This window comes from Saccostrea echinata, unplaced genomic scaffold (assembly GCF_033153115.1).
Source record: "Saccostrea echinata isolate AGI-Se365-2 ecotype Australia unplaced genomic scaffold, CSIRO_AGI_Sech_v1 ptg000002l, whole genome shotgun sequence".
Lineage (NCBI taxonomy): Eukaryota > Metazoa > Mollusca > Bivalvia > Ostreida > Ostreidae > Saccostrea > Saccostrea echinata.
The window spans coordinates 4,659,228-4,682,054 of NW_026889751.1; the positions used below are offsets into that span (position 1 = coordinate 4,659,228).

The following is a 22,827-nucleotide window of genomic DNA, read 5'->3' on the forward strand; positions in this document are numbered from 1 at the left end:
TATCAATATAACCTGTCCCATTTACTGATACATATTAAATGTCTTTTGTCTGTTTTTATACCAAGTCGAGAGATATACTGAATACACTGTGAGATAACTAATTTCCCAAAAGAAAAAATAGACATGGAATTAAACTTCCGTGAAAGAATTTAAACCACTCGATTTGCTGACAATCACTTCTTCCTGAATCAAACTGACAATAATTTACCCCAAAGGAAACCCAGATTAATTGCATCCTGAGTCGTGGGGGAGGTATATCTTCTCTCCTATGTAAAAAAAAAAATCAAGTGAACATACACACACACACACGCATATCGTCATAAATTGAATGGGAATATGTCTTTTTTTAGGAAAGCGTGTTTCATTGACATACGTAATATGATATGCTGTATAGTAAAGTATATAAAGGGAAAATGGAAAAGACTTGAGGAATAGAGATGAAATGGGATTCAGAATTAAAGGTAGACGGAAGACGAAATCTTGTGCCTTCGTCACGTTATGATGTACTATTCAGAGGTGACATAGTATATTACATGTATAACTATTACAAAATATGGACAAGTCGTCTAGAGTGAAAAACAACACTGCGTTCTAATTTTTTTTTACTTCACTGCAGTGTATTTTTCATAAATATACATAGCAAATTTCAAATGCATACATGATCGAATAACAAAATATGGGTCTTTATGTTACATGTGTGGTATCGCCTTACGGCGCACGGATGATAACGTCAAGTGTCGATAGAGCAACGTCACGTTTCATCTTAATTAAAAAATACTTCGGTAACCCCCACTTTAAATTTCCCTTTATTCAACTATAACTATATTTTCTACATTTCGACATAATAGACAAGGACTTAAAAACATGATAATTATTACTCCAACCATATCTATTTCATACTTCTATTTCGAAATAATATTCGCGTATTCTTTGAATCCCTTATTTTTTGGTCGTGTGCCGTAGGACAAAGCCCTGTATGCACATTCAAGTGTAATAAAACTCTTATTATTGTCTATACATTTTTAAAATAATAATATACTCAGGTACGGTTAATAAGCATTCATTTGTTGAAATTTTCAGCTCAGTGCATGCAGTTTTTTTTTAATAAAAACGCGTTGTGCACGATTTTACCGGGCAACCCTCGTAATAATATTTCAAATAATTTTCGTTTTTGAAATGAAATCATAAAAAATGAATTATCACCGTACATAATATTATTTTTTATGTAGACGGTTAGCCATTATAATACTCAGGAATTTGTGACAGTCGGACGTTTTTATTTTAGAAATCATTCTTGGTGTAATGATTGATGGCTGCTCAGTTATGTCTCTAAAAAAAAATCTAAAGCATTTTCCGATATCCGAATATCATTTTCGGATATCAAAAAAATATCGATTTTTTGATATTAAAAGAAATAGATAACGAGAATTCAAATGTTTGATATTAAAACATTTATGTTAATTTCAGATTTAAAAAATGTTAATATAAAAAAAAATCTTCTTATTTCAGAAATTTCGAATTCTTCATATCAAGAATTATTATCTTTTATATTAATTATTCTTATGTAAAGAATTGGACGATATCAAGATATCAGAAATAGTTCTAAAACGGGGACTCATATACTCTTGCACGAGTTTCAACTTTATTTGACTCTTGCACGAGTTTCAACTTTATTTGATTATTTTACCACACGTTTTTCCTTTTGGGTTTATTATAGCGTTTTAGTTTTCAGGCTCGTAGGAAGCAATTTCACTTTGAGGGGCACAACCATACATTTTCAGTTGGGGAGGGGGGGCACTATCAACTGCCAAAATTCCTTGTCAAGCAAAAAAAAAAAAAAAAAAAAAAAAAAAAAAAAAAAAAAAAAAAAAGGCCAACAGACGTTATTATTGAGGGGACACAAGCATATAGTAGCTATGTTTTCTATAGTCGCGGTATTCTATATATCGGCAAAATTATTGGGGGCACGCCCCCCCCCCCCCGTGCCCCCCGGTTCCTACGGTCATGAATATTGACGAAATTACAAACACACAAATACTAATAGTAGTATAGCTGAGATTGGGAAACAAGGCAATAGGCTTATAATATTAATCCCACTCTCTAAAGAAATTTTCTTTTTTGAAATCCTGCTCTCTACAGAAATTTTCTCTCTTGAAATGAAGGATAAATTTCACAAATGAATTTTTATTAAAAAATCAGCAATAAATCTAATAGATTTATGTTAGTGTAGATAACCTGAATAATGTTTGCAAGGGCTGGTATATTTAGAAATTTTGTAAGATTTTGTATTAAGTCATAAAATGTGTGCAAAAATTAATATAGATTTGTAAAAAAAAAAAAAAAAAAAAAAAAAAAAAAGACACACAACTGGTCTCAAATTTGAACACCAAAGAATGTGTCATTCCTATTCAGAATCAGTCAAAAAAGTAAACAGGTCCATGCATCGATTTTTGTTTGCGTTCAATGAATGTAAACCCTACACAATATTATTTTCATGTAGACGGTTACCATTACACTCAGTATTTGGGTATATTTTACTACTATAATGAGATATGTGTTTGCCAAAATGAATCCTGACTAGTTTCATATTAAAGTAAGTTTCAGTCTATATGTGACAATTTGAATCTACGCGTAATCATCTGTGTTCATCGAACGTTGTTCAATCCCATCGGGATCGTTATTCCAAAATATTCCACCAATGGTCGTCCAAACATGACCGAAGAGCAGAGGAAAAGACGGTTTCCTCTAAACTTTCCAATTATTTGTTTGTTATTCCTTGTTTTATGCAGTATACAGCTAGTTGGTAATTAATTTGTCAATCCATATTTAAATTTATTTATATTTTCAAGGATTTTTATCGACCATTCCATTTTCTATTGGAAATGTGAACCAGAACAACAATAAATTGACTACATCAGACCTATGTAAAATCATCATAAATACTGCCAGTTATATATTGTGGTAAAAAGTAAGCATGTTTTATTATTTAGATGGGAATGGGTTGGTGTATTTCCAAGATTTTGTTCCATCAGCCATGGAGAGGCACATCAAGTCGTCCAGACACTTGCCTATTTGCATCTTGTTTAGGAACACTGGTTTGTATATAATTCTGTTACTTGAAAGAAGAAATATGAAACTGCAAATGAGCTTTAAGATGTATTAAAGCTCAACTCTATATCAACATAAGATTTCAGCATCCATTCCTTTTTCAACCAAAATTTAATGTTATTTCAATTTTTAGGTATGTAATCATTTCAGCCTTGTTGAAACAATGTTGAAAGGTCTGCTGGGTAGACATGTCACCAGTGATTTTTTTTTAGCCAAGTAAGGTCCAAATATCAGCCATTTCCCCTTACAAGAATTAAAGAATTTTTCTCAATTGAACTTATATCCCCCCCCCCCCCCAAAAAAAAAAAAAACCTTTGTAGAAAAAGGAAAGGTCACTGCAATTTAGAGATATTTTTTTATCAATTTAAAGTGTTAAAGAGATGTAATACAAAAGATAGAATTAAAATAAATCAACAAGGATCGACATTAACGGTTGTCCGATTGCCCGGGACAAGTAAATTCTCAGTTCGGGCAAGTGAAATTGTCAACATACTTGTGAATTTTTCTCATACAAATGTACATATCTATTTAGTTTACATTAATGTATAAATAAAAAAATTAATTGAACGCTTGATTTCTGCCACACACTTGACTGACAATGTTTTTGCATTCGGAATACCTTGGTAGTGTTTCTGGATTATACAGATTATTTAAAATTCAGTTTCGATATTTTCTTTCATTGTAAATACGCTCTAAGTCTAACAAAATTTTGTTAACTTCTTTTTAGAAAATTAGATTATTTATTTACGCACAGAATATAACTACAGTGTAACACAATGTATCCTGGTCAAGGTAAGATGTATGTTTCGTAGCAACTAGCTTCCTTTTATAGCGTTGCTTCACAGTTATCTCTGAAAATCTCGATTCACAAAAGGATCCTACCAAAAAATATTTTTAAAAATATGAATTTTATGAAAGGGAAACGGAGGGTTATTGCTGCATGGCAGTGTGTGTTAACAGGTTTAATTTACAAGTACAGTGGTATACATTTATGTACAAATGCAGCAAAAAAAAAAAAAGAAAAAAAAGAAGAATTTTTTTCAGGTAGTTCAACTTGCCAAATTGCCAATCAGAACTTGCCAGAAGTGTATTTGGTCACATTTTTTCTTATCATAACGTTTACAGTAATTAATAATTTTCCTCTTAAGTTCTTTCCTAATTTTGGGCAACCAAGTTTTGCATTCGGACAAGTCAAGTTTGAGATCACTTGCCCGAAGGGCAAGTGAATCTGGAAATTAATGTCTATCCCTGAATCAAGTTTTATATGATATAATTTATTTAGCTTTATACCTAGTATTTACTATGATATTTTTTATTGTTTTTTTTTCCAAATTTGTTGAAAATTTTGATAATTTTTCATAGTTCAAAAGAAACAGGACCTTTTTAAAAATGTTGAAAAATCACCATGTCATGATCAGAACATGTATTTCTAATGACAGGTTAAATTAATAAGGTTCTTTTGGGTCTTCAGAAATCATTGATAAATCATAATACAGTACTGTCTATCTAGACTAGTCTCTACTTATTCATAAGTACAGAGCTACCTATTGGAGTTCCCATTTGGAATTTTCAATTTGACATCATTTCACCTCATGATAAAGAGGAATACAGGGCTCAACACGTCCAACTGACTCAGCCTAGTAATTGTTTTGCCCGGTCTAGTTTATTCTGTTGTTATTTTGTGCATGGGATCAGTCATAGTTTAACTAGGCCTAGAACTAAATTGAGTTGAAATATGATACATTTCCCTTTCTGATATTTTCTTAAGCTCAATGAAAAGAAGTTTATTCAGTTTTTTTTTTTTTTGCACCAAAAAACTAACTTACAATAAAGATTGATTAATTTACATTGACCATGTCCTTATTTGACTGTTTTTTTTTTGTCATGTTAATATCACACTAAATTGTCATGTTTGCATTTTTTTGTGATATTGGCTTCCAAGAAGAAGGCTTCAATAGACATAGTGCCCTGGCTTTAGGGTTTTCACTGCCACATCTGTCGTCTTGTAATCCATAATAAATAATTCTTTTAACATTACTGGTAATTGAGTTATTCAGTGATCCACAGATATTAGCCCAGGTCTAGTAAAGTTGAGGTCAGTTGTAGTAAAATTTTCTGGTACTAGTCTGACTGGTTTAGTTTGTTTTAAAACTAATGTTGAGCAGCTGGAATACAATTATCAAACCCTGTCTCTAATTTTATACCTCTTTTCCCAGCAACTGAAGGATCTAAGCTAGAGAAACATATTTATACCTTATGGAAAAATGAATCAAGCAGTTACAAAGACTGGCAATTTGGGTCTTATTCATTTGATAGAGTGAGTACATTTTTATTATTAAACCTAACATTCTTAATCATTTGTCTGTTTTCATTGTTTAAGAACAGCTCATCCTAGAAATAAATTACATTCTGTTCATAATTATTTATCTTGAAATTCATCAAATCTGTAAATAAAATCACGCCAAGCTTTATTCTTTTAAATGAGAATATAATAATTTTTTTATTTGTTTTTTTTTTGGGGGGGGGGGGGGGGGAGGGGAGGGGTATCATATATTTTGATTGCATTTCTTTATTTTGTAGAAGTTTCTTTTGATGTAATTTTTATAACTTACTTGTACATTTAAAAATTGTTTGAAATTTTCAGCATGAATTGGTGAGGGAGAGAAAACCAGAGCACATGCCAGCAGTCAAGTGTTATCTGGGACAGTCTTCATCATATCTGTATGAAGGAAAATCAAAAAAATCACTCCTCAACCATTGGCTGAATACATTAGTAAGACTGAAAAATAGAAATAATCAGTAACAACTTACCACATGTACATGTGGGTACAGTATTTAATAAATTAGTAAGACTGAAAAATAGAAATAATCAGTAACGACTTACCACAGGTACATGTGGGTACAGTATTTAATAAATTAGTAAGATTGAAAAAAAGAAATAATCAGTAACAACTTACCACAGGTACATGTGGGTACAGTATTTAAACAAGTGCTGACTGTGAATGCACTAATGTGTGGCTGTTATCAATCAATGTTTATTTCACCAAGAAATACACAAAATCAATTTTTATACTATTTCAAAATTTGCCAAGCATGATTCTATGTTTTGTACAACTGGGAACCAGTATTTACAAACTAAAAAGTGTTAAACAAAAAGCACATCTTTGTATGTAGGTTGATCGACACAGTGAACAGCTGCAGGACGCCTCTCCTGATCTTGTTAGAGTTGCCATAGAAACACACAATATAACCATCCTAGCTTTCCCAGATCATCATAATCATCACCATGTGGAAGAAAAGGTATTCCAGGTAGGACCTATAAAGAGAAATAACTCTCTGGTGTCATCATGGTATGTTAATATTTCAGGTTTTATGGATTATTTAGTCTAACTTTCAGGAGAAAACCAGTAAAGTTATAATAAAAAACAGTATGCATAAACGATCAAACCTCTTTATCTCGAATTCGATGGGACAAATAAAAAAAACTGTTAAGATATCCAAGGATTCAAGATATCAAGGATAAAATACTTGAAAATGTTAAGAGGTTGATACTCCCAAATCACTTCAACATATCCATGATATTCCAATACTGGTCTTCGAGACGATGAAGTTCAACTGTATTCATAATAATTCAAGAGATAACTATGTATAATCATTTCATAATTAATCTAAAATCAGAAGCAAGATTGGGGATGTGTAAAAAACTGGTTTGAATTGGTTCATAGACCATGGTTAATGCACTTCTCAAAGCTGCTTAAACAGTTGTATTGTAAAATTTAAAAAGATTTTCTTGGATGTATGTATTTCAGAATTCAGACATATTTATGATACATAATACATATGTGAAAGTATTTTGGAAGGGGGAAAACAGGCATCTAGGAATTTATGTATATGTATCTTAGTTAAATTGCCGAGATGTGTGGTTAAAGGGAGATAACTTATTTCATTTCTTGCTTTTTACAAAAAATCTGTTATTTTCAGTTATCTGTGGGGAAAGTGGAAGATGTAATTTTGTTCACTTTCCAAAATGTTAGTGTTGCTTGGCTGAATTACACTCCAATTTTTTGCACTTCAGTTTTATCATTCAGAGTAACAGATTACAGTGTAGTTTTAACATGTTTAAAAATGAATTATTCATGTCTTTGATACACGCTATAATGGTTTCTTTGAAGCTAGATGTAATGTTTTATTAAGAGTGAAGGTACGCTATGGCATTTTAAGTTGCAGATGTAATTGCAGGGATGGACATTAATGGTTGTCCGATTGCCAGGGGCAAGTAAATTCTCAGTTCGGGCAAATGAAACTGTCAACATACTTGTTTGATCGGGCAAGTGAATGTTCCTGATAGAAATGTATATTGTTATCTAGCTTAATTTTTATAAATAAAACAATAAATTGAACACTTGTTTTCTGTCTGAAATGTGACTGACATTGTTTTTGCATTCAGTAGTGTTTCTAGATTATACTGTCCATTCAGAAATTTGGTTTGTTATTCTTTTTTCTTTTCTGGTAAATATGCTCTACATCTTACAGCTTTGTTACCTACGTACATGTATTAGGCAATTGAATTATTTATTCAAAAACATGAGGTATCCTGATCAAGATATGTATGTTTCATAATAACTGTCTTCCTCAAATGTTGCTTCACAGTCATCTCTGAAAATCAAAATTCATAAAGGATCCTACCTATAATAGTTTTTAAAAATATGAATTTTATTCAAGGGAGATGTTACTGCTGCATGGTAGTGTGAGTTTTGTAAGTTTACAAGTTAAATTGACAAGGACAGTTGTACATGTACACATATATGTACAGACATAGCACTGACATTTCTTTCTGGCAGCTCAACTTGCCAAATAGACAGTAGTGTATCTGGTCACAATTTTTTTCATAACATTTACAGTATAAAATCAAATTATTTTCTTCTCTTAATTTTGGGCACAAAAGTTTTCCATTGTACAAGTCAAAGTTTGAGTTCACTTGCCCAAAGGCCAAGTGAATCTGTAAGTTAATGTCTATCCCAAATTTGAATTTTCACTAAAGAACACATCTATCCACCAGGCTGCATTGAAAAAAATTCATCATTATCTTTGATGCCTATTTAGTGGTGCATTATAATCAGTTCATGGATATTTTTTGATTATTATGGAACATTGATTTTAAGCTTAATATTCTTCCTACTTTAAGTGTAATTAATCTTTGTATTTTCTTGTACAGCTCGCTGAGAACACACCCAGTTGTAAAGCCTTCATCATACATCCTTACTCCATTCACACCAAGTAAGTCAAAAGTCAAGATTGAATTCTAAGTTTTTATGGACATCTCGGTAATTTATGATCTCTCTTTCTCTTGAAAATCATTATTTCTTCTTTTTTTTTATTATAGTGATTTAAGAGAGATTTATGAGGTGCCAGATATACCTTCTATTCTCGTGATAACGAAAGATGGTAAGTCAGGTTTAGGCTGTAGTATCTCAATTTTTTTCTAGGTCAACAGTTTCCCTTAAATATTTATTTTAGAAAAGTTGAAAATATAATTATTTAGAACAAAAATGTGTGGGATACAATTTATAAAAAAAAAATTTCAATTGTTTACAGGTAAAAAAGGGAACAAATTGATGCGTCGGTTATTCTCAAGACAGCATATACAGACTGCAATGTTAGACATCCACCTGGTAGCTTCACAGATCAGCTCAATAAATCGTTACACTGAAGTATGTTCCTTTGATTAAATTATGCACACTTGTGACATTGAAATATGAAAATCTATGTATATTTGTCAGACTAATGGCTTCATAGCATATTGCAGACAATTAACTAAAATTTTGTCTCACCTTAATCAATTATTAAAAATACATGTACAACATTTAAGAACTATCAAAATATTGAAATCTGCTTTTATTTTTCCTTTTTATCAGCAAAAATGAGCTATAGACTTGTATGAGTTAGTGATAAAAAATGTTGTTTAACTATCATTTGACTGTTAACTTTTCACATTTTCAATTTTTGATATTACATTGTACATGTACATGGAAATTTAATATTCATATTAGGAAGAATTTGAGAAGAATGTGATGACCTTGAGAGGAACCCGTTACATCCCCAAGGTTATAGTTTTCTATGCCTACTGGGGAGGAAATGTTAAGGCCTATCTGTCAGCCTTCAGGAGGAGTGTGGAGGAGTTCCAGGAACTGGGGGTGTCCCTGGAGTATGGAATGGTGGACCTGGCACAGGAGGCTGGCAAAAAATGTAAAGTTCTGCCATTTGTCTTACAATAATGTGTATCGTCACATGTATAAAGCTTACTATGTGGGGCAGGTCATCTGGTGAAATACCGCCTTTGATCGTGATTTGATAGAAGAAATATGCTCCAATATTACCTTAATTGTTAAACTGAGGCACAGTTTGCAAATGAAGTCACAGAACAAATGAATGTTGTAAAAGCTTAATGTGTGATACAAATACTAAAAACACCTAAAGTTATTTCATTTTAAAGCAGTATCATCCAATTAAATTATGTTTGTTCACCAAGTAAGCCCTCCAAAAATATTTCCTTTTTTAGTTCCATTTAATATGGTAAATGACAAGACACATGTACACATAAAATACTTTAAAAATATTTATTTTTGTAGAGGAACATGTTAAATACTGTACGTGTACATAAATTGGTGTATTCGAAATTTAGCGCAATCACTAGGTATGGAATTGTTGGCGAAATCAATTAGCGATTTACATGTCCATGCTGTATATTGCATATCTAAATGATTTCTTAGCGGTATTCATGAATTAGCGCATCGTTGCCTGCACCAAAGCCGCTAAAATATGAAGCCTGCTTTTTTAAGTACACATACAGTAAGTATGTGTATGAGTCTCGTATGAGTTTAAATTTTCAGCAAGGAATTATTTAGTGCCCTATATGTGAAATGAGGGGACAATAGGTTTCCTCTCCATCTGTCTGTCAGTCAGTCTTCCCTTATTAGTTTTTTTTTTTTTTATCAAGATGCTTTTACATTAATTTGTTCTACAGTGGTGTCCAAATGGATCAGAAGCAAGGTTGCCAGAAATGTACCATTTACCATACTGTTTCATACAGGTATATTTGTATGTTATATATGTGTATATCTCAACAATTTTTTTTTTTACCTTTGTAATCAGAAATTTTGTACATATAGTCTATCTGTCTGTTTGTCTGCAAAAACTTTAACCATAGCATTTGAATAGTTGCTTGACAATCAAAATGAATAAATGGTGATGTTTAAAATTAAAAAGAAACCTTTTTATGTTCAGATGAGAGAAATGACTACCTCATTCAGGAGGGACTGATGGAAGACCGCCCCACCCCCTCTGAACTGTACCAGCTGTTCAAATCAGCCACTGTTAATATTACTTACCAAGATGGGAGATTATTCAATGATTACCTCCCTTATGGTCAAACAGATCCGTCACAGGTCAGGGCTTAATTTGTTAATCAAAATTAATGAATACGTGTACAGTTGAACTTAGGTATCTTGAACACTGATATCTCAAATACCATGGATATGTCGAAGTGATTTTGAAGTCCTAAGGGCTTATTTCGTAATTATTTTACCCTGGATATCTCAAATCCTCAGAAATCTTGAAGTATTTTCTTGTCCCTGAAGTTTGAGATAATGACGTTTGACTGTATATTGAATTTGGCAATTTTAACGAATTTTTTTTCCTTATTATTTTTTAAATATATTTACATTCACAAATATCCTGCATTTAAAAAGAACAAACCATATGTTATTGTTTTTTTTCAGTATTCTTTATTGGATGAGGGGCCAATGGGCCATCTTTGTCATCCCTGGTCACATAATAGGACAGACAGCGATCCACCTGTTCCTGTGGTCAAACAAATAAAGAAGAAACCACCACCACAAAAGAAACACATCAAGGAAAAAGGCTGGCATGAAAGGGTAAAACTCATTGCTCATTTTGTTTTAAGGTAATGTTTATATACAGAATTCCCTGCTATCTGAAATTAACCTTGCATCACATACCTGTATTACAAATATTTAAATCGGAGGTAGAAATTTTGCTGATATTCACTCTCTATACATGACATTTCAGTTGTGAAAAATTAATAGTTGTAAGATCTGCTTTCATTGCAGTTTGGATCTGAAAATGTGGACAAAAAGCTGAAAAAATATCATGGAGTTCCCCTTTTATCACATGACATGTGGTCAGAAGTCATAGAAATATCACATGCTCCCTCACACCCCCTGCTTGGAGGAAATCATTGGGCAGGGGAGGTTTCAAAGATAGCACTGGTGAGTGTATGCCATAATAAATACAGTCAAACCTCATTATCTCGAACTCTACAGGACTAAAATTAAACTTTGATATATCCAAGCATTTGAGATAAGAAGGGTTAAAAACATAAGGAAAACATAGGTAATCAGAGATTACAGAGCTCACCTCAACGAAAGTTGTCTTTAAGTAAGGCAAAGTCCCAAATAATAATCTAGTAGTGTGCATCCCTAGATGTAACATTTATGCAATTTTGGTCCGATAGGGCTTGCAGTTACTTGAGAATGGACTTAACTAAAACTTTAAACTAGTCACTCATCGAGGTAATGTAAGTCATATCCAGCATCTGAAGCAAGTTTGAGAGTGTTCATCCTGTGATGCATCATCCATGCAAGTTTGGTTCAGATAGCCCTTATAGTTTACTTTAACCTGGTCACTCATCTGGAAAATGTCGGTCAGATACAGCATCCGAAGTAAGCCTGGTAGTGTGCATCTTCAGATGTATCATCCATGCAAGTTTGGTCAACTTAGGGCTTAAAGTTACTTGGAAATGAGACCTGCTCTAAAAACATTAACCTGGTCACTCATCCAGAAAATGTCAGTCAGATTCAGCATCTGAAGCAAGTCCAGTAGTGTGCATCCTTAGATATATCATTTTAGCAAGTTTGGTCAACATAGGACTTAAAGTTACTCGGAAATGAGACCTGCTCCAAAAACCTTAACCCGGTCCCTCATCCAGAAAATGTAGGTCAAATCCAGCATCCGAAGCAAGTTTAGTAGTGTGCATCCTTAGATGTATCATCCATGCAAGTTTGGTCAATATAGGTCTTTTCTTTACTTGGAAATGAGACCTGCTCTAAAAACTCTAACCTGGTCTCTCATCTGGAAAATGTAGGTCAAATCCAGCATCCGAAGCAAGTCCAGTAGTGTGCATCCTTAGATGTATCATTCATGCAAGTTTTGTCAATATAGGGCTTATAGTTACTTGGAAATGAGACCTGCTCTAAAAACTTTAACCTGGTCACTCATCTGGAAAATGTAGGTCAGATCCAACATCCGAAGCAAGCATGGTAGTGTGCATCCTCAGATGTATCATCCACGCAAGTTTGGTCAATATGGGGCTTATAGTTACTTGGAAAGGAGACCTGCTCCAAAAACTTCAACCTGCTATAAGAACTTTAACCCGCTCCAAAAACATTAACCTGGTCATTCTTCAGCTGAAATTGCAGCATCTGAAACCTTGACTGGTACAATGAAACATACTAGAAGCATCTTCCATGCATCTCTGATTAATATAGGGCACAGAAGTACTTGAAAAGAAAACTGCACCAAAAACTTTAACCTTGGACACCGACACCAAGGCTATTAACATAAGCTCCCCCAACTTCGTTGAGGTACATGAGCTAAATATAGTTGTGACTGCCAAATCACTTAAACAAACTTCATCTGTATATAATCTGTATTTTAAGGTTTATAAATGTTATAGGTAAATTGGTTATGTTGCGCAGGTCATTCTGTGAAATATGTTTAATACAAGTACATGTATTTTTTTTTCTGTCATAGGTAGTATTTGTGAAGGCTGACTGTAGAAGTTGTGTTAATAGTCTGGAAACTTTACTGAAGGTGCAAAAAGCACTTCATTTCATTGGTTAGTATTGTTTTGTTTAATTAATATTGTTGAACAAGTATTTAATCTATGTCATTAAAATAATGAAGCAATTTCATATGACACCGTAAATTGTCACGGTACCAATAAATCCTTGTATTAAGAATATCTTGGTGAATTGTTTTAAATTTGCTGGACCTGTATTTAAGTTCCTGATGCTATTTTTACCACAGAGGGTGGTTCCTTGTACTTGGTGAATTGTACTGTGGAGCATGAACTGTGTGTGACACACAACATTAGAGGATACCCTTACATCACAGCTTTCAGGGGACAAGGATGGCTTGGGACCTCCCAGTGTGTGTCTCCCAACACCCCACACCTACCCTACTCAAGGGTTGACTACCACGGGGTCATTCAGGTAGTACATAACACATCTTGAAAAGCATTTTTATTATCCCATCTGTATGTTAGTTATAAGCATGTTTTATGAACAATGTAACTCAAAGTTAATTTTCTTCAGTAGCCATATTTCTAGTTTTTGTAAAACTAAATCTTCTGAGTTATTGATTCCTAATAATTCCCTACTGGGTGTTGCCTAGATATATTGACAGTTGCCTAGATATATTGATTGTTGCCTAGATATATTGATTGTTGCCTAGATATATTGATCATTGAAATTGCAGTTCTAATTTTTCTTTCTAGGAAAAGGATATTATGAAATGGTTTGGAAAAGTAGCAGGAACATCTATTTTGAATCTCATGTTTGAAAAACCAAGTGAAGAAATGGTAGGTTCCATACATTTTAGCAGGATTGCAGATTTCCATATATGGAGGTCATGCAAGAACAATAGCTGAAAATTCCTATAAATAATTTAAAAAACAAATACATGTAAATGTTTTATTCCGGTGAAAAATGAGGAAAATGTGCATATCTTTGATGTCACTCAGTATATTTGTGACATCAAAACTCTGAAAATGACATCATAAATCTGTATACATGGAAGTGTTTTTTTTTGCCATACGAGGACGTTGAAATAGGGGCCATATTATAAAGGGCTTGTATGATAAGACTTTTTAGGAAAATTTAAATGGAAGTAGCTATGGACTGTAAAATAGGTAGTGTTACATGTATCAGCAATGCCATATTTATTTAGGGGTAATTGGTCATAGGTCAGATTTACGTTTTATTGTCATGGAATTTTTTTTATCCCTAAGGTATTGCTCCAATGATTAGCTTTAATTATAAGAAAACACTTAGCACCTTAGAAGAATATTAAGCAAAATTTGGGCTTAGAGCATACCTGTACATAAAATGAAAATGGCAACACACACACACATGAATATATCTTTGAATTAGATTTTAGTGTTAATTACCTGCACAGAAGGGATAGCTTTCACTAAACCCATTGTTCTATAGTATCCTGAATTTTTTATGCCATAGCTGCCTTGAATTTGGTCTGGGCATATTGTGTTTGTCATGTCCATCTTCTGTCCTTCCATTCCCCTGTTTTTCAGTCCATCACACTTTGCAAAGTTTCAAAGAAACTGTGCTAGGTTTGTTAAATAAAATTCATATATTGATACATATTATTTTTTTACCTTAACCCTCCCTGTCACCTTGACCTTACCATTCCTTATTTAGTGATTAACTCAGTTTCAAAGCAACTATTGATGATATTTTTATCAAAACTCTTAAACTGATTCACTGTGAAAACTTTTTAACTGTTGCATTATTTTTTGACCGTGACCTTCCCTGTTCCTTCATTTTGCAGTTACTTTAAAAGTTCTATATATATGAAAAAATTGTAGAAATTATTCATATTTTCATCATATTTTACTATTATCTATGACCAAAGAAAGGTGATGCATTTCTTTTCATGTTACAATATAAATGTATCCTAGGTTGGGCATTCATGTCCTATGGACATATTTCTAGTTTCATTGAAAATGGAAAGTACATAAGATAATAGTGATGTACATTTTCTATATCTTTAGTTTCATCTTTTTTTTCAGAAAGAGGATGTGAGGTTGATTGGTACACTGATTCCAAGATATTCTCGCTATTTGCCCCGCCCCCCTCACACTAAGAACCCCAACTACTACTACTCCTACCAATGCTTTAGGCTTGCATGTGAAAGGTTGTTTGGAAAGGCAGTCTGTTACACAGTGTACAGCACAGAAATACCTGCCAGAGAATATCAGGACCAGCACATGGAACTGGTTGTAACCAAGGTAAAAGGATAAAGGCTGTATACTTCGTAGGAGGGTTGTTCAATAAGTAATGCAACATACAGCTTATCATAATAAATGTAGAAGTGTTTAATTTTAATTTTTCACAGTTGAAAAGTTCTATTAAAGATCTTATAAATACTGAAAACTGCATGCTTTTTCCAACTGTCTTCTCTTAAAAATTCACTTTTAAAGTAAGCATGGTCACTATACTGAGTGGGAAAACTGTTTAAAACTGATCTCTGCCAAGAAGATGAAAATGAAGGTGTATGTGAAAATTGTGCTTTGCAAAAATGGCAGAAGAACCCATGTAAGAGATATGGTTTTGATATGTAGAAGGACTAGTCTTTGATGCTGTACAGTTTACAGTTGATTAAGAAATTCTAAAGAAAAAAAGGAGAGTTAAAAGCTCTCAGTTGAACTGGTCAATCTATATCTGTAGGGACACCAAAAAATATCGATGGTGTGGGGAGAGTGTTATCTGAAAATGCCAGATTTACATTCAAAGACATTGCCAAGACACTAAATATTTCATCAACCATAACAGTTTATAATATAGTTCTGACAAAGGAAATGAATTTAAAAATATTTCTATCAGATGGGTTCCTTATTTCCTTACAGACAGCAAACAGAAAATGTGTGTTAAATGTGGCAATGGTCTATTAAAAAATAAAATTTTAACAGAAGAGATGGTATGATAAACTTGGGTGATGAATGATGAAACATGGGTGCACTTTTTATAGCCCAAAAGGAAGATTAAAGAGAGAAAGCTGTCCTATTATTGCCAAGAGAAGCATATATGTCTTATACTGGTTTTCTTTTTGCTCAAGAGGTCCAATGATACATGTTCATACACACAAAGTAAGGACCATCAGTGGCAACTTTTATGGTAAATTTTCAGTAAGTTAAGCAGGTTTTTTGTGAGGAAAGTGCAGATACTGGCCCCAGAAAAGTTCCTATACCTGACAAAGCTGCTGCAAATAAGCATATAAGAATAAAGGAAATTTTAAAGAAAGGAAAGTTTACAGAGCTGAGATTTTTCATTCCAAAAGTGCAAGAAAGTAATCAAAGGAAGACTTTACAATTTCAGGTATGTCTTGGAGACTGCTATCAATCAGTGTCTTTTGAGCATCCCTAAAGACAAGTTATGCCAAAGTTTTGTGGTCTAGGGTACAAAGACTTAGGCCTCGTGTAAAGGTTAACAGGGAATACTTTGAGGGATTAAAAATATTAAGAAACCGCTTCTTGTGCTTTTCTTATTTTTAGATGACCTTTTGCATTACTTATTGAGTGACCCTCATACTTGAAAAAATGTAGAATTTATTTTTTTTTTTGTTTGGTGCTAGGTAGAATTCATTATTCTCCATTGATTCTGCTAAAGAAATACCACGTAATGCATTTTTTTAATACCATGTACTTGTAGTTGACATTACAAAGGCGTGATGGTGCAGAAACTGTGATTACACAGTTGGGGAAATCTTTGACAGCCATTTTAGAGGAACAAGAAGGAACTGCCATTCATAGATTTCACAGAAAGCACAGGTTGGTCATCCTCTGAAAAATTACATATGGGACAAGGTAACTTATTGTATATTGATGTAAATCTAACTTCCTTTTGTCATTTAGAAACATTAATGTAGCAGGAAATTCAAATGTCATAAAAATTAATTCTTTTTTTCTGGTAGAGTCATTTAAGATCCAGGAAATAACAGAAAGACTTCCTAGAAATTATTTGTTTAAAGAGAAATTTGTAATATGGAACAGACTTTAGCTGCTCAATATATGACACAAAATTTGCAAATGTTTCCCCTTACATAGCACTATTTTAGCAATGTGTATATATCAAAGATAGATACAGGTTTATCACATGACCACAAATTAAATGTTTTGATAATAATTGTTACATCTAGAATAGTCCATGCAATTAATTTTTCTGTGACCTAATAAATGGTCATTTTGTTGAATGGATTCAAATTATATACAGATGAGTTTTAGAAAATAAAACATTTCATGGGCTCAGGATTGTAACTGCACAAATGCATATTGAATGCAGTCTTGAAATCTGACATTTTAACATAGCAGAACAATGAACCTATTGTTTATTCTTACCTTTTTGTATATCCAGGTATGCATTTGGCCCTACCCTAAGATGTGAGGATGACCATGGTGTGTGTACAGACTTTATCATGACCTTCACACTGGACCACGCCCGTCTCCCAGTCACCCACATCACCTCAGATGCTTTCCACACAGAAATCAGGTGGGTAAGATATCTATCATCACATGTAATGTTAATGTGAAGTAAAGCACTTATATTGTCAGATTTTCTTTGTATATGCTTATCTGAGATACCACATCTAAAATTAGGCCTGTGTTTAATATGTATTGTAGAAAAGTTGTATTTTACTTGAAAAAGAATATCAATCAAATCAAATGAAAGGGGGAGCTTAGAAAAAGTCAACTTTTTTTAGTTGAAAATTGTAAAATAGAGTGAAGTGAGCTATATAGTCTAACATTGAAGAAAAAGAATCTTGAACTCAGATTGACACATTTTTCAAGCAATTTTGTGTGTGCAATTATTCAAGACCTCCTTCCCTATCACATTCCATGTGATGATAACCAATAGAGTTATCGTGAAGATCTGGCACTATTAATACTCTGCTATGGAAGGGCAACTAATATATGATGACGTGATGTCGCAGTTTAGACTGAATGTTTCGGACCTTTACCTTTCAGTGAAGAGGTTGATATAAATTAAATGTATATACATATAAAGATTTTTGATGGTACATATATCCAGTAGTAAATACAACTGTGCTCTCCTCATGCTCCATAAAACATTATATTACATTTTAAGAAGTTTTAAGTTGAAGAAAATACATGTACTTCAAAGAAAGATCAAGTTTTGATTTGGAGTGGAATTTTTTTCCTTATCTCCCAAATGATTGAAGATATTAGGAGTCCTTATGATACACCTATAATGTCACAGGTCAGATATAACATCTATAATATCACAGGTAAGATATAACACCTGTATAATATCACAGGTCAGATATAACACTATATAATGTCACAGGTCAGATTTAACATCTATATAATATCACAGGTCAGATATGACACCTATATAATGTCAAAGGTCAGTTATAACACCTGTAATATCACAGGTCAGATATAACACCTATATAATATCACAGGTCAGATATAACACCAAAAATGTCAGAGGTCAGATATAACACCTATAATATCACAGGTTAGATATAACACCTATATAATATCACAGGTCAGATATAACACCTATATAATTTCACAGGTTAGATATAACACCTATATAATATCACAGGTCAGATATAACACCTATACAATATCACAGGTCAGATATAATACCTAATAAATTCACAGGTCAGAAGATGAGGAGTTACCTATCCTGATTGCTCTCATACATCAAGAAAACATAACAGAAGACTCACCATTTCTGCAGGTATTATACAATAAAAGATTTTTTTTTTTTGCATATGCATGTTTTCAAGAATGCTGTACATGTCAAATTTAAGAATCAGAAAGTATCTATGGCTAAATTTTAATTTCAATGTATTTCATCAAAAAAGGGAAAGTAATTGAGATTTTTGTGTCAGCCAATCAGAGCCAATCATATGGGTGTGCAGGTACTTTCATATTAAGTCAACCTCACTATCCTGTCTACACTACTAATATGTTTGTATATAGAGTTTTAAAGCATTTCATAAAAAAAATTAATTGATAAAGCATCATGTATTTCAATTAGTCATTTCACATATCTACATAACATGCTTGTTAATCCTTAAAAGGCTTCATCTCAATCAGATGAGTAATTTACGAGAACTCTCACAGACATAATTTACTGGAGAAGAATTAAGAAAAAGAAAGTGAAAATAATTTATTACAAATCGTACTTTGGGGAACATAATAAATCTTCCTGTACTATATATGTTCTAATGCACATAGAATACAGACAGTAACTTAAGCTGGCTTATGGGTTTTTATTTTCAATCACGATCTTGAAATTTTTTTTTTAATTCAAGGAAAGATTCTAGGTCTCTTCATAGATTAATTTTCTCTAAAAGAAACATATTCTGAAAAATTGTTGTTACAGAGTTGTTGCTCACTAAAAATTCTTTTCATTATAGACACTGCATGCTGTAGCCAGTGAGTTGTACGACCGTCTGGTGGTGACCACATTAGATGTCAATCAATATCCAGCCTGGGCTGGACAGTTTGTTCCAGCTGATTACCAAAAAACCCTCATCAGAGGTAAAGTGATCCTCAGTACAATGAGATTGCTTTTGGAGTCATGTGGTCAAGTGTTGGCTTCTGTTGCAAAAAATGAAGTTTTGAATCTTTTTAAAAAAGCAATGGGAAAAGATTTAGTTAATCTGGAGTAGGGTAAAGCAAAGAAACAGCAAATACCAGTCAAAGCAAACATTCAAGATGTCTGGTCACTCCAAAAAGTAATTTCACATGTTAATAACTTTTATAGGAATATGTGAAGATTTGTTGAGTTAATTAGTATGGAGGGTCTCTGTAAAAGTGGAATTAGTCTCAGCTTCAGAATCCATGGATTTCATTCAGGAAAAGTTCTGTAAAGCAACAGTTTTAGGGACTTTATGTTTGAAAATTTTTACACTGGAATAAGTGTTTCATTAAGTTGCATTATTTAATTTTCCAGAGGACAGAGATGTTGAGAGTATGTACTCCTATCCAAGAATGTGTATTGTGTTCAGAAACGATCATAGAAAAGCTGCATTTTATCCACCACTGGGCAGAAACAAAAACTCTCCAAGATGGTTCTTCAAAGAAAATATCCAGAAATATACAGAAAAAGTCTTAGCAAATCCAAATAAATACATGACTCAAACAGAACATTTTTAGGAAGCTGTTTTGAAATCTGTCAAGAAATGGCATCCCAAGCAAGAACGGATTAATTTGTACATTTACGGTATTCATTCTTTTCAACTGTTGAAATGATCTGTAACCACCTGTCCCCTGCATGCCCTGTTGCTTTTCAGGCAACTGATGTAACTCTAAAAAGTGAATGCTGAGGCCATTAAAAAAATCATCTCTAGCTTCTCAGGCACCACCACATCAAGTCAAACACTTTCGCATCGATCAATTTTCTTGAACATATTGAAAAGGGAAATAACTCAATTCTTTATTTTTCCAAGTTGAAAAAGCAATTTGGGTTATTCCCCTTTTCATATCAGTCAATAGATAGACGTTTTTATTTTTCTTGTTAAAATGGTATTTTATGAATTAACTTTTACTCAGATGTTTGGAGACATTGGAGAACTAAAAAGTAAATTCTGGAAAAAAGAGATAACACCTGCTCCAATAAAAAAAAATCCTATCACATTAAATTTTGAAATTTTTGGACAAGAAACCTAAGATTAATTTTTTTTTGGCCTGACTTTTACATTTTAATCATCTCCAAAGGGTTATGATAAATGATACAAAGGAAATACTGTAAATCACTTTTTATTTGCTAGAACTTTATTTTCATGCTCTCAAAAATTTCATTCTCACGTGAGTATTATTGAAGATTAAATAGAACAATAACCAGAAATTGTAAAAATTGTGAAAATTTGATGATTTACAGTGATCAAAATAAATAGAAGTTGGTTTATTTACACTAGCTGTATTTTAATATTTTATCTTCATCATTCCCTTTTCCATGCATTGAAAGAAGAATATTTTTGATTGTGTGCATAAGCAATGTATGTAAACGTTACATATTAATGATGGAATGCATTATTTAATGTATAATATTGATATGTCAATGTGTGTACCCTGATTATGTATCATTGTACTTTCTATAAGAAGGCAGCATTGAATGTAGGGAGAGTCTGTCACAGAGAAAGTGAATACCAAGGATGTGTGAGAGTTTTTCTTGCAAGTTGTTTAAATCTGGTTTGTACTACACAGGTCTCATTAGTCACTTGTGTCATTTTAGTGAAGATTTTTTTTATGTTGTTATTCATAGCTGTTAGTTAACCTTGACCTTTACTTACTGTTCCTGAGCTGTGATTATTTATCAAGCCGTCCAGCAACATTAATTTTTTTTATGAACTTCATGCTTACTAAAAACAAATTACAACCGTTTTTTTTAATGTTATTTGTATTCATTTCTTGTGAAGACCATAGTTGTGGGTTTTCATTTCATATATCATTTACCATCTCAGAATGCAAATAAGTTTCTCAAATCTTAAAACAAAAGGCAGATTTCAAAAAATGTTATCACCACTAATTAAGCTCTTGCTTAGAACTGAAAAGTATTTTTTAAAAAAATTATCATTCTATTTTAACTGTAAAGATTTGACCTAAAAATTTTGGAAAACTATTCTTTAGAGTACTGTAGTAATTGTAGCTTTCTGTTAAATTTTAATTAGGCCATTCCAATTGTTTTTCTATGTTAAGTGTCCACCTATCATTCAAAAACCTATCTACCTATTCACAAAAAACACACACAAAAAAACATAAGCTTAAAAATAAAACACACACTAATCGTGATATAGAAATGACACCATATAAAGAATTTGATTCCACTATTCATTTTTCATGTCGAAAGATATATTTCAAAGTATATACCTAATTTGTAAGATTCTTGACAATTATGGAAAGGAATTGCCGGAATTCAAAAGGTTTCAACAAAATAATAAATTTCTGGATTTCTGAATTAGTGGATTTTCTGATATGGGTTGTCAAAAACCATGTGCATGGGGATGCTAAACAGAAAAAAAATTTGAAATGGCCTCATTTTAAATAAGAAGTAAGACAAAGAATTTTTTTTTGTTACATTTTCCAGATGGCTTGGTATATTTTTTGAACAACAACTATGGCTGTGTATTATTTTTTGGTAGATAACTTACAAGTGCAGCTGGCTGTGCTTTAAAATAGACCTTTATATCATTCTATACTTCTGTTACTTTTTTTTCTTTATAAATAGTTGTTATATTTTATTAACTTTATATACACATAAATATTTTTTTACAAAAAATTACGAGTGCTTTTTGAATTAGAAAGATAACTCCTCCTGCCGTCACCTCTTGAAGAGTTGTCGCCCCGCTTTAACAAGATGCACCTCCATAAAACTACAAAGGATGATTATTTTCTTTTATCAAAATAGAACCAGCAGAAGAGTTGCATACATTCAACTGTAGACATGTTAGATGGCAACTTGTTGTGCGCTTTATGTTTCAAGCGCAATGGAATTCCACATGCAATTCCATGTGAGTTAAAAGCCATTTCAAGCAATAAACAGTATACATGCCAGAAACAGTGCAATTCAGATTGAACTTTATGTAAATGATGAGGTTTTGTATACTTTCTGCGATCCGTCACTGTCAAATTGTACACCTGTGGAAATGTTTTGCATATCTGGGTTTTAGAATGCATAATGGAACCTTGTATATCTGTGTAGAAACTCATCTTGTTGATTTTCGATGTTTGGCGGTCGTTACTCTCTTATCGGGGTAGGACGCGACATATAGTTATATTTTTTGGCTACCATGGCGTTTTGTAAATAGAACTGTAAGAAACATTCCTCTGAAAATAAAGTGATGCCATAGATGGTTTTGTAATGAATT

At 32.6% G+C, this 22,827-nt stretch overlaps 2 protein-coding genes across 2 annotated transcripts in view; both read left to right on the forward strand.

The window, feature by feature from the left end:
- The window catches only part of LOC133205673 (actin, cytoplasmic-like), a 222,067-nt gene that overhangs the window by 136,606 nt on the left and 62,634 nt on the right, over positions 1-22,827 (forward strand). The gene's annotated exons all lie outside the window — the stretch shown is intronic.
- On the forward strand, positions 2,711-22,211 carry LOC133205610 (uncharacterized). Its single transcript, XM_061341452.1, has 22 exons — positions 2,711-2,803; positions 2,991-3,095; positions 5,325-5,425; positions 5,753-5,881; positions 6,283-6,417; positions 8,324-8,385; positions 8,492-8,553; positions 8,704-8,819; positions 9,159-9,354; positions 10,133-10,198; positions 10,393-10,553; positions 10,887-11,042; positions 11,238-11,396; positions 12,940-13,024; positions 13,216-13,400; positions 13,685-13,768; positions 14,996-15,214; positions 16,635-16,753; positions 17,337-17,471; positions 18,611-18,689; positions 19,375-19,498; positions 19,914-22,211. Exons 1-22 carry the CDS (start codon positions 2,713-2,715, stop codon positions 20,114-20,116), a joined length of 2,772 nt encoding a protein of 923 aa, XP_061197436.1. The 5' UTR covers positions 2,711-2,712; the 3' UTR covers positions 20,117-22,211.